Here is a 12,227-nt window from a genome sequence, read left to right as displayed (position 1 = left end):
TCAACACTGTTTTGGCCACAAATCCAAAACACTGCACCAAGTGAACTCCATCCCTGCCAGACAGCTCAAAGTACAGGTATCTACGTACGTCAGATGATAAGTATGAGCGATTTCTATTACCTTCTTTCAGATTCCTCACCCACTGATCCCGGCTTTGTGCACTTGGTGCAAAAATATAAAGCGTATTAGCATCGTATACAACCTGGAGCGGGGAAAAAGAAATAATCAAAATACATTCACCTGGTAATATTAATTTATTTATTCCTCAGGAAACAGAACAAAACAAATGACTGTGACACAGCAAAATTAGCATACTCAGGCACAAAATGAAGAAACTGGGAAAAGGTTATTGGGGTTTACTATTTATATATGATGCTTTCAGTAGAATAAGGAAGGATTTTGTAATAGAACATTATCTTGACAGTATTCCTTAAAAATGTTTGCTTCGTGCTTTGCTTTGTTCATTCTTCACAGTGTGTTTTCTAAAAACAGTTCAATTGCTAAAGCTATTTCATAATCAGACATCCTTTGTCCCCAGCCATTTCATAACTCCTTGTGATTCTGTACTGCTCTGGGGTGATTCCTGCCGCCTTTTTCTTCACTGCTTGTACTGGTGGAAAGCAAATATTGCCCCCCTTCTCTCTAACCATTGCTTCTATCATAAGCAGGCACAACATCCGACCCCCCATATCTAAACGTTTCTCTTTCCTCTATAAGCACTTTGTTTTCTGTGTTTGTTTCCATTAAGTTCACAATGGAAGAAAATGCAACAAGTTTTATCTTAATTTTCTTATTCTTATATAATTTAATCGTAATTAAATCTATTTTAATGTGAAAGAACAAAGACAGGGAAAATGGGCTGCCAGCTAACCCGTTTTGGGGGAAGACCAGGACAAGGCGCTTTCCAGGCAAAGCCCATGCAGACAGGGTGGGGAAAAGAAAAAGACCAAGTGTATGAGGCACAACTGCCAAAGGAGGGGAGTGCAAGGAACAGAGCTTGCTGGGGATGGCTCTTAATCGCTGATCCTGAACCACCTCCCACACAACCCCAGAGAGCCAGAGAACAGGCTCAGTATTTAGAACTGACAGTAATTTCAAGCAAGTTACATCTAAATGGCTTGGTGCTGTTCAAAAGCACTGAGGTTTATGTATTTTATATAAAAGGAACATACCTGAAATGGATATTTATTTTGACAGGGAATACCACCATCACTTTTTACAACTTCTACACATTTAATCCTTGAAATATCCACAGATCCTTTTCTGTACTTTTTCTAGAAGAGAAAAAAATAAAAAAACATTATGTAAAATAACTGATTTATCTAATCATCTTTTTTCAGCAGAGACTTCTCGCTTTTTTATCCACTTATGACACTAATGTTGCTTTAACTGCAATTTCACACTGGTGAAAGTGCACAGAGTACAGTGTAACTGCTTAGTTGAAAGTACCACTTCTTTCTACATAAAGTTTCTAATCAGTTGTAATCATAGGTTTAATCTACTCTTCTTTAGAAAAAACAGCTTGAGTACAGCTGAAGGAAGGCTTCTCCCTTGCTGATCTTAAATTATGATTAAAACCAGTGAGGGAAATAGGTGTCAATGCATCATCTGTTCCCTCACTCTGCTGCTAAAGTGCTCCCACCGTTTTGTGGCTACTGCTGTGTTTCACCAAGTTTCCAGAGAAACCGGGATGCTGCTCAGGCAACACAAGCTCATGCTGGGGCAGGAAGCAGAAGATGGGGGTGACACCCATCCCAAGCTGGGGTCTGTGTTGAAGGAACTTCTTTGACCAAGGCTAGCAGAAGCCTGGAAGAAGGAAGGTCAAAAGTACGGACATCTGAGAAGATTTGGCTTGCTTTTAATTGATAATTATGCGCTATTTTAAAGAAGGCAAGGAGTGCCCATGGTGCTCAGCAGGTGCTGCCCAAAGTAACAATGCATGGAAACACAGCATAGTCCAACACTCTGGAGAAGAAGCTCCTTGAAAGAACAGATGATAACAAGAAGTAGCGTGTACTGGGCCTGAGTCTACATGTAAAGGAAACAGTTAATAACAGAAGTTTGCACACAAGCAGACCTTTTAATGTGGCTATTTCAAAAGGAATTGATTGAAACCATTTTCCTTCACCTGAAGCCAGAGACTAAAAATGAAAGCCCAGCACAGAAATTTACAATGAGCTCTACTACACAGCAAATGGAAACACCTGAATGATACGCTTCTGAGAGCAAAATGATGAAGAATCTACAAGAGACTGTAATAGGGCCACTTCTCACTTTTGGGACAACAAAGTCTCTAATAGAAGAGGATGCTTCTACTGGAATTCAGGAAAAAAAAAAAAAAAAAAGGGCAGTTGATGGCTGGTCCTCAATTAATCCATGTCAAAAATCTTGACTTGCCAAGCACATCCAGAGTGCAGCTTATGAAAGATGGACACTGTTCACACAATGTAGAAATAATTAGTAATTACTGAATTCTTTTATATACTCCAATCCTTCCTCAGCTGCCCTCTTCTCTCCTGAGGATGGAAATTTCAACCCAAATAGCACGTCTGGCACAACCATAAACAATTGAAAACAGAATCTTACAAACAGAAGCAAAGAGCAACTTCAAATATAGCTGTCACGATTCCGCTGCCCTAGAAACACAATAGTTACCACCCATGGAAAACATGAGAGTTTTGTCAGCATTTAAAACACATGTGGTACTCTGTCTCTTATGTGTATTGTTATGAAGAAAGCAGGCAGACAAAATTTACACAAATAATTCACGCACGTCATGGTCAGCATCAGGAAGAATGACAGGAACTAAGTTCAGACAAAGCGGTAACTGTTATTCAACTTCAGAAAAACCAAACCCTCCCCCCCCCAAAAAAAAGCCCGAATAAGAAGCTTTTTAAAATTGAGGGGTTGGGGAGTGGAACAGGGCAAAAAAGGGTTAGGCATTTTAATAAACTATGAAAAAAAGTCAAATCGTAAACATTACCATGACCTCTACTACAAAGCTATATCATGTTTTGCTGAAAAATAATTTGCACCAAGTATGCAACCTTGGATATTGATAAAAAAAAATGTTTCAAGTTTTCTGTTTATCTTATGGTACCCCCTTTACTTGAACTTTGCCCAAAGTAAAACATACTTTCATGAAAATGCCAAAAATTGAGTTACTGAAGTCTACGCCACTTGGTACAGCAGCAAATATTGCTTCTTTCTCTCTCCCCTTGTCACTGTGTGGCAGGCCTGGCACCTTCAGGGTGGCCAGATTAGCCAAGGTAGAACAGGAAGTTCCAAACAAGATGTGCTTTTCCATGAAGCACAGAATTCAGTGCTCCACATAGTTGTGTTGAAGACACCTCTCCAGATCTTTTTTCCTGCACAACAACATACAAAGATACTGTACGCTTGCCACTTCTGTAACATATCTGCCCAGCCTTCTGTGTCCAGCAGGGTACTCATATATTGCTTGGATCCCATCTGCTGGTTAACTGAGGTTGTGAGACAAAGAGAGGGATGATACGTGTGGGGTTTTTTATCCGGAATGACAGAAATTCCTTGGAGGAACAGGGTTTATTACTTTCTCTGAACCCGCCTCTCTTCCAAGACTCAGAGATTTTCATGCCAATTCTGGCATTGAGTGATCACTCAAAAGGATTATACATTTGCCAGGAGAACAAAGGACAGGAATCCAACAAGATAATCAACTAACATTTGGGGGGGGGGGGGGGGGATAAAGCAAACCCCTGACACACAACACATCTACAATCCGAGTAACTTTATTTCCTAAGTTGTGTCATGTACTTTCATGATTTAAGGTGACTCAGTTCGCTTCACCATGAGATGCTAAATTAAGCCAACTCAAAGTTGACCTGGCTTACAACTCAATCCAGCAAATAAAGCCTAATCTCAGAGAAGATTCTTCTTTTTTGCATACTTTACAGATTAAAAAACCTTACATATGTGAAATTAAATCCAAGTGTACTGCTCCAGACATGTTTCAGATTGCATCAGAAGCAACAGTTATTAATGGCCAGCAGGCTTCAAATTGTCAGGTGTGTAGCTGTGTTTTAGCTCAGCATTTCTCACTACTAAACCAAGGGGCACAGGAGCAGGAAGGAATGACTCAAGAAAAATGCTAACAAGACCACTGCAATTTCTCTCCCCTCCCTATTTAAATGATTTCTCTTTATAATGGCATATCTTGCACATCATGACCGTGTTGCATTTATTCTGCAGGCCAAATAGCTTGCTCCAGACCCAGGCATGCGGCAGACATGAAATGCAGAATCAAGGGAGATCTCAAGCTCTGAGGTAGTTGGGAAATAGAGGTGCAGGCAGTAGCCAGCCATGAGAAATCCACCCAAAACCACCCCTTCCAACAAGTGACCTCTGCTACAGAGAAAAAATTAGTGCAATGGCTAATTATGCAATGTCAAACCACAGGAGGCAGAGGGATGTTTTTCATGGTTGTTTTTGGAGGTGAAAGATGGCTAACATAGTAGAAAAAGGTCAGATTCACTGTAGAAATAGTAGTATTTCACCAGCACATTCACACATGCTGTCCGAACTGCACACAAGTATTCACAGAGGATTTGGGGGGACAGGTGGGGAGGAAATCACAGGCCAGTGAATCCAAGGGACCTATCAAAGCTGATCCATCCCTTTTCTGAATAGATATATATGCCTCTAGAGGGAGGTCTACAGAAGGAAACAGGGTTAGAAAAGTAATAAAGGCATAAAAATACTACATCCCAATAACAGATAAAAATATGTGCTTCAAAGTCACACTAAAGGTTGTTTTCTTTAAAAAAAAAAAGTATTTGCTTGCTGAAAATAACAAAAGGGAAGTGACTATACAGAAACTACTATACAAAGCTTCTCAAAATGCAAAGTACCATATGTCCTTCATACTTGCCTATGCGTCAAAAACTCGATTTACAGTTTGGAAGCCCTGTTCTTCCTTACTCACAAGGAGGATGGCCGGTCCAGACAGTAAGTCTTGTTTCAATGCAATGCAAAAAGAATAAGCTATTCTTACTATTTAACATATAAGATAGTAATATCAAGAAGTTATAACACTAGGCCTACATTATTAGATATGAAACAAATATATGATTACACAATTCCTCTTATAAAATAATAACCTTAGAATACAGAAAGACAAGAAATATCTAAGTGTTAGGTAAGTATACAATCAAACAGCTCATCCTCTTTACACCTGAAATTACTCCTCTGCAGAACATAGTAGTTTTACTAGTAGTTTAGTTTTACAGCTTAAGAAACCCATATTCCCACTATCAGATAAAATGTTTCTTCAGAGTATTCCCTCCTTGCTGGTGAAGATACTGTGCCGCTTACTGTCAGAAAAGTGGGCCTGGGGGATTAAACAATACAAAGGACAGTCCACTTGGAAAAAAAGCTCAATGAAAACACGCAGAAGTCACCCCAGCTGTCAAGAAATAGCTAGATTTTGTCTCGCTCATGCTGTCTGTCTCTGTTGTTCACACTATTTTCTTCTCCTGTGCTTATCCTCACGTAGGAAATCCTGAGGTCATCAGCATGTGACCCATGGAACTTGTGCTCTCACAAGTATAGAAGGTCTCTGCATTACTGGCATCTCCTTTTAAGGAGCTGCTCTGCAACTTGACAAAACCTCAGAAAAGCCTGGCTAACCCAACATCCTCTGTAGAGAACTTCTCTGGTAGAATATGCTCCAGAGCCAAATGTAAGGGTGGCCTCACTTTTTTTTTTTTTTAAATTTGTTTTGTTTTTAAACAACATTGCCATTTAGTGGTAAGAAGCACTGGATACTGCTGCAGTTCCCTCTTCAGAGGCATTTTCACCAAGCAATTACTGATTATGCAAATATAATTAATGTAGCCAGGTGTTAGATGGCCATATTTTCCATGCCCTTATTTTCCAGTGTGTCAGATATGATGAATAATGCCCTGCCTCCTTTCAATTCATTTTTTTTAAGTATTATGCTAAGAAAAGCAAGTATTAAATATTTCTATTCACCTTTCCAAAATGGCTAGAATTGAGATAAAAAGCGAGAGGTGATTATGACTCTGATCTAGTCTGACCCAATCCAAGAGCTGACTCTTGGGAAGAATTTCAAGGAGGGGAAAATATACAAACCGAAGTGAGAAGGAGAAAGTCTTAAACCCTGTCCTGCAAAATAGGAAACTGAGAAGCCTTTATCACGGCCTGGCTGCTCAGCAGACGCCAACCACCAGCACTGGAGAGCCTGAAAAGCATGAAAAGAAATTCTCTGCAGTAGCACTGATGCAACTTCCTAACCATGACTACAACGCGTTATCTGTAACTTACTCTTCTCCTGCAATTGAGAGGCAGGCAGTCAAATGTACACAATTACAGTTAATTGCAGCAATCACATAAGGCGGCAACATAAATAAAAGTAAAGGACACAAAATAAATCAACCAGGCCTCCATCCATATCAGGCCCAAAGTCACCTACAACTTTTCAGCTTTCAAAAGAACCACCACATATCTTCAGGTTCTTTCAGACAAGCCTTTTCTTCCCAGTTTTCTGAAGTCCTCACAGAGCTTTGAGTCTGCCCAGCCCAGTTGTAGCATTTCTGCCATCTTCTCCACTCTCAGGGCCATCGATCTGCCCGTAGGGTAAGTGACACCTTTCATTCAAGCCACCCCTCTAATACAACCATAATGCTACCTGAACACTGGACTCTGACAAATTGAGCCAAGAAGGGAGGAGAGCCCAAGTCCACAGTTATCACAGGCAAGCAACCAGAGCCCCAGGACAGGACCCGAGAGGTTTCCTAGCCAAGGCATCAGCTGCTTTACCTACTCTTTCAAGGTTCAGATGATGGAGTCCACAACTACAGAGCTGAGGCGGCGTTTGTCTTTGAAGATTCCTGTCCACCGCCAGTCCATCTCTGCTTTAAACACTTGCTGCTCCACCAACCCTTCATCACAGTCCAGGCTTTTGGGAACCTCATCCCTCCTGCTGTTCCTGCCCTGAATCACATCTTCCTAGAAACTGACTGCCCCAAACAGATGCAGCACCACTGCTGATGCCTTACCATCAGATTGTAAGGTTTCACAGTCCCATTTTTTCATCCTAACGTATCATTTGCCTTTTTCACAGCAACAAGGTATCATTGATGCATATTGAGCTTATGATTCACTATCCTGTCACCCAGGTCCTGCTGGGGACAGCCTGACATTTAGCTACTTATTCCCACTGCGTATTTGGACATTTCAGCATTCCTGCCTAAACTTTTACCTTTTGCACTTGTCCACACTGAATCACATTCTACAAAACAAAAAAAAACCAAACAAACCCACCACACACCTAATCCCAATATACCACTTTGCTTTCCAGACTTGTTGTCCAAAACGCTTGCAGCTCCTTCAAGTTTTATGTCACCTGAGAACCCAACAAGCTTCTATTTCAGCAACAATATCACTAGTGAAAATACTGAAATGCAAGACAGGACATCCCATTCAAGACAGTCTTTCAATCTGAAAACAAGCTGCCAATACCTACTGAACACTGTACCAGCTTCCCACGCGTTCTGCAAACAGATTTACAAGAGGTTTATATACATCATTTCATCTGAAAACGACTCATAGAGCAGCATCAAAAAACACTTACTGGAATGAAAACACAGGATATCTGCTACTACCCACAAGACTTATTACCCCATGGCAGAAAGAACATAGATAAGTCTGAGATTTTTTTTTTTGTCAAAACTTTTTTGACTGATGCGCAATTTTGGTATCTTCCAAGTAGTTTCAACAAGTCTGTTTTTTCTAGTACTTTTCTAGAAATTATCTTCGTAGCTTACAATTTCTCAGCTTCTCCTCTGCAATTTTTTAAAACTAGGCCGCCTCTGGCCTTCCAGAATCGCATTTATCTTCCAGTTCTTCCTTCTCAGCACCTTTAAGACTCATCCCCTCCTGTCTAGTCATAAGGTAAATATTCTCATCCATGCCTTGTCAATGTCTCAACAACTACATCCTACACTTTTCAACTTCAGCTATGTCTGATTTGTACCATCTCATAAACATCAAAATTCTTCTAGAAAGATAATTACTGCAGATCCTCATTTTATACCATACTTTTCTTTTGGTAAATGTTATAGAGAACAGGGAATCACTACTGCAACATAACCAACTTCTTTTACAATTTAAGTTTCTTTATGACTTAGTCTTTTTAAGTGAGCATTCCCATGCATCTGTTAAGCTGCCTCCATTCACATGAGTAGCTCTAAATCGTTTCTCCTATTTGAACAGCTTTCACTTGCACCTGCTTAAAAATTCCCCAGCTCTGCCTACTGTTATCTGTCTTCTCTTGGGTCTTCAGCCACTATTTGTGGTCTTACGGATCATCAGCAATACAGTAATTCTGCTTATGAGCAAAAAAATTATTTTAAAAAATTACTTTCCTGAATCTGGGGGAAGAGGGGTAACAGGAACAAACGAACCAGGAAGAAGCTTCATGGTTCCCACTGCCAACATCTACTGCTTTCCAGCAGACCTTCTATCCAGACACTCTCAGATTTTTCTTCTCAGATTCCCTCAGCTGCTTTCCTCCTGACTCGTTTTGCCCCACCATGAGGTATCTGGGGCCTTTGCTGCAGAACATGGTCTTCTCATTCATTCACCTCAATAGCTCAAAATGCTGACCAGCTTTATGTGCAGCTGTATTTTAGATAATTAATTCCTACTGTTTGATCTACCTAAAAGAAAACTGATTCCTTACTATATTTGCTCTGAGCAGTGGCTCGCTACAGACCTAAATCAACCCTCCTCTTCCTCAAGCTACCATACAAGAGAGGTGTAGGCAAGTAATCTGCAGTAAAACTTTTCCTCTTACTGTAACATCTCATCAATGATTTGCACTACGTCTCTATTCACTTGTTGGTACACCTTGTGCTTTGATGAGCAGCTCCCTTGGAAGGACTGGGATTTTGCTCCAAGCGTTCACTACTGTTACAGGGGACTAGCAGCTATCATAAAATAAATAAATCAACATAAATATAACATGGCTTATGCAATGTTTATGTCTGTGTATTTACTTGAAGCAAGACTCAGCTTCCTACATTGCTCTTTCTCATCAGAGATGGATTTCTCACAATTCCATTACTCTAGCTGAGCACAGAGATCTATATATAGAAATAATAATACAGATATTGTTATAGCAACAAAGGTAAGTTTGCTTGACAAACTATAACCTAAAAAGTATCCATTGATCAGTCATCTACAGATTACTAGGTCACTTGCTAATTCTCTGTCTTGATTTTTACGTAATCAAGTGCAAAGAAAAGTTAAATTTAACTATTTTCCTAAGGCTGCTAACCTGTAGAAACAATGGTTGTAGTCATTGTAGAGGTATTATACAATTGGAAAAGGTGGCTACTCATACTCCGAGTTAGCATGTAAATATAAACCTTGTGAAGAACACGTATATTCCAACACATATATTTACTCTTTAGTTTTTCATAAGATGTACAAACACAATATCCTCTATCGAGCTGGATGCAACAGGCATCATTCTAGGTGGGATAACTTGTAAATACATCATTGTACTTGCGCAGCAATATAATTGATGCTGAAAAACACTGTTACAAGTTAATCATCACATCTTTAATTTTACATATATATATATATACACACACACACAATCACGCGTGTGTTTTAAACCATCTATCCTGACTGCACTTTAAAAATTTTGATTCATTCTTTCTGACAACGCTGGGGAAAAAACTGTGCATAATTCCATTACAAATTACTAAACAGTAAGAGCTGAACTGATCTAAAGCCACAGCCTCTCTTGGAGACAGTTGTTAAGGTATGTCCCCAGTAAGTACAGCTAAGGACTTCCAAGCAATTCAGTGTGGAAGTGTATATCCACTTCTGTTTCCCAGAGGGGAAACAGCAGCCAACTCACAGTTCTCTTCCAGGTCTAGCTGAAATAAAGTTAGTGTGCAAACTTGCAAATATTTTAAGAAAGCTCTATCATTACTACCTATGACTTGGAAAAAAAAAAAAAAAAAAGGCTCTGCCAATCTACTCATTTCAGAAGCTATTTATCTCAGGTTAAAAAACAAGATTAATCAGTGATCAGAAGCATTTTAATACTGAATTGTGCTTTCATTTATATAAAGAATTAAGTCACCTATGCAATGATTAAGGAAACCACATAAATCAGGGTAATTAAGTTAAAAATAATAAAGGATAAGCACTATAGCAGTAAATAACAGCAGAATTGATACACATTAATCTTCTGTTAAAAAAAGAAAAGTAACTAGCATAGCTTTTCAGAACTCTATAAGGTTGCTATGCTCCAAAGGAAGTATTTGTACAAGATTAGTGTTGCAATGAAGCTACACAACTCTACCCTGAAACCTGCAGCTTTAGAGTGGGCCCCAGAGCTTATAAAGTTATTTTTCCTTCCTTAAAATATCACCACGGTAATTTTAGTAGCTTCTGTCTCCTCTCTATTCAAATTATAAGAGCCAAATACAACTCTTGCAGAAGAGCCTTTTTTCCTTAGGAAGAGACTTTCAAAAGTAGCATCGCCCAAGAATGCTCAAGTTTTTATTCTGCTTTTTTCATTTATACCCTGGTTGGGTTTTGTTAGTTGTAACAGCTCTTTTGTTTATGCAAGACAGTTTACACACAAGTCTGATCCTGATGGCAAATACCCCTACTGCCAGTGAAGACAAGAGCCCTCTGCACCTCTCAAGATCAGCTCATCGGAAAGCCGCCTTCTCCTCGACTCCACAGAGGCTTCCTTCTAAATAAGACTCTTAAATGTTTTCCCTCTGGGTCTATTATTTGCTTTCTCTGTAGAAGCAAGTGGTTTCTGTATACTAATAAATAGGTAAGTGCTGTGCCTACCCCAGCATCCTCTGTGCAGCCTCTCCAGAGCCAACAGGTATTGCAGCACAGACTCTTCCCCATTTTGTCCTCCCTCTAACACCGCAGACTCCCATTTGCCCAAACACACACAGGGTAACCAGCAGGACCAGGATTTAGCCTATACATTTTGAAAGAACAAGATCCAATACAAACCATTTATTGCTGTAAACTGTAATCCATACAGTGAGCACGAGCAAACAATAAAGATGCTAAAGCTTAAAGCAATTTCACACTCATAAGCTCATACTCAGCTTCATACTCAAGGTCAGTGCAAGTTGCCGTGGGCAGGAAAGGTTAACGTGAGCATGCTGCACCGTGTGTGGGAGGACAGCAACCAAACCACACACATCAGCACGCTTACAAGCTAAAGACTGTCACTGCTAAGCAAGCTGAGAGATGGAGAGAAATACTACAGTGAAAGGGAGCATTCAATAACTCCAATAGATACAAGGATACTAACAGTCCACACATTGGAAAAAACTCAAAATCATGACCAGATCTGTGACAGCACCACACTCATGAGAAACATCAACGTGAAATTTTTCAAGCAACAAACTAGCAGGACATCTCACTTGCGCAAACCAGCTCCTTTCAACTACCCCAGTGATGAGAAGTACTTAACACCTACGTTTATTATCTTGCCCTCATATCAAAGAATTTCCCATACCTAAAATGCCATCTAGAGCAAAAACCTCTAGTCTGGTGGCACTTTTAGTTCAAAGTGAGCTGCTCTGTCAGCATGAGCTAACTAAAACTTGCATGAAATATATGTTACTTGCTATCATGGCTATTCTGTAACGCAGCAGTAAGCCCGCTCCAGTCAGGGCCATTGGACTGCCCTACTGTCCCAGTTCAGACATATCTGCTGACCATTCATTGAGAAACAATTCACAACAGTAAAGCTTATTGCCACACAAGGAAAAAGAGGATAAACCAAGAGTACTTGGTGAACTACTCTGGTGGACGCAGTAGCTTGAATGCTATTTCTGTGTGGTTTTTCCTTTTGGCTAACTGAAGAGGAAAACACAATGGTGGTGGTTGCCATAGCTAAGCCACTCTGCAAAGGAACGTGTGGGGCACTTGCACCATGGGACACCAGCCACCAGGCATACTGGTAGACCTGTAAAGTGAGTATTCCTTTCCATTACAACTGTTCGGCTGATATTTACTGAAGTATTTCCAATTTCAGTGATAAGGTAGACTCCTAGATAAACACTAAGGTTTGATTTTTCCAAACAGATTCAGCTGAAAGTGTGAATGCATTGCACCTTTGAAAATAAACTCCAGAGCATTTTAAGTTGAATACGCAAGATACGAGGTCA

The 12,227-nt window shown here is 40.0% G+C and overlaps 1 protein-coding gene across 5 annotated transcripts in view; it reads right to left on the bottom strand.

The window, feature by feature from the left end:
- Positions 1-12,227, bottom strand: part of TEC (tec protein tyrosine kinase) — a 53,200-nt gene that overhangs the window by 15,495 nt on the left and 25,478 nt on the right. For all 5 annotated transcript variants that reach the window (XM_075752217.1, XM_075752216.1, XM_075752214.1 and 2 more), the window contains 2 exons: positions 1,173-1,274; positions 121-202 (listed from right to left, as the gene is read on the bottom strand). In XM_075752217.1, coding sequence (XP_075608332.1) covers positions 121-202; positions 1,173-1,274 — 184 coding nt within the window. The remainder of the gene's footprint in view (positions 1-120; positions 203-1,172; positions 1,275-12,227) is intronic.

This window comes from Balearica regulorum, chromosome 4 (genome assembly GCF_011004875.1).
Source record: "Balearica regulorum gibbericeps isolate bBalReg1 chromosome 4, bBalReg1.pri, whole genome shotgun sequence".
NCBI classification, from domain to species: domain Eukaryota; kingdom Metazoa; phylum Chordata; class Aves; order Gruiformes; family Gruidae; genus Balearica; species Balearica regulorum.
This window is presented reverse-complemented; position numbering and strand designations above follow the sequence as displayed.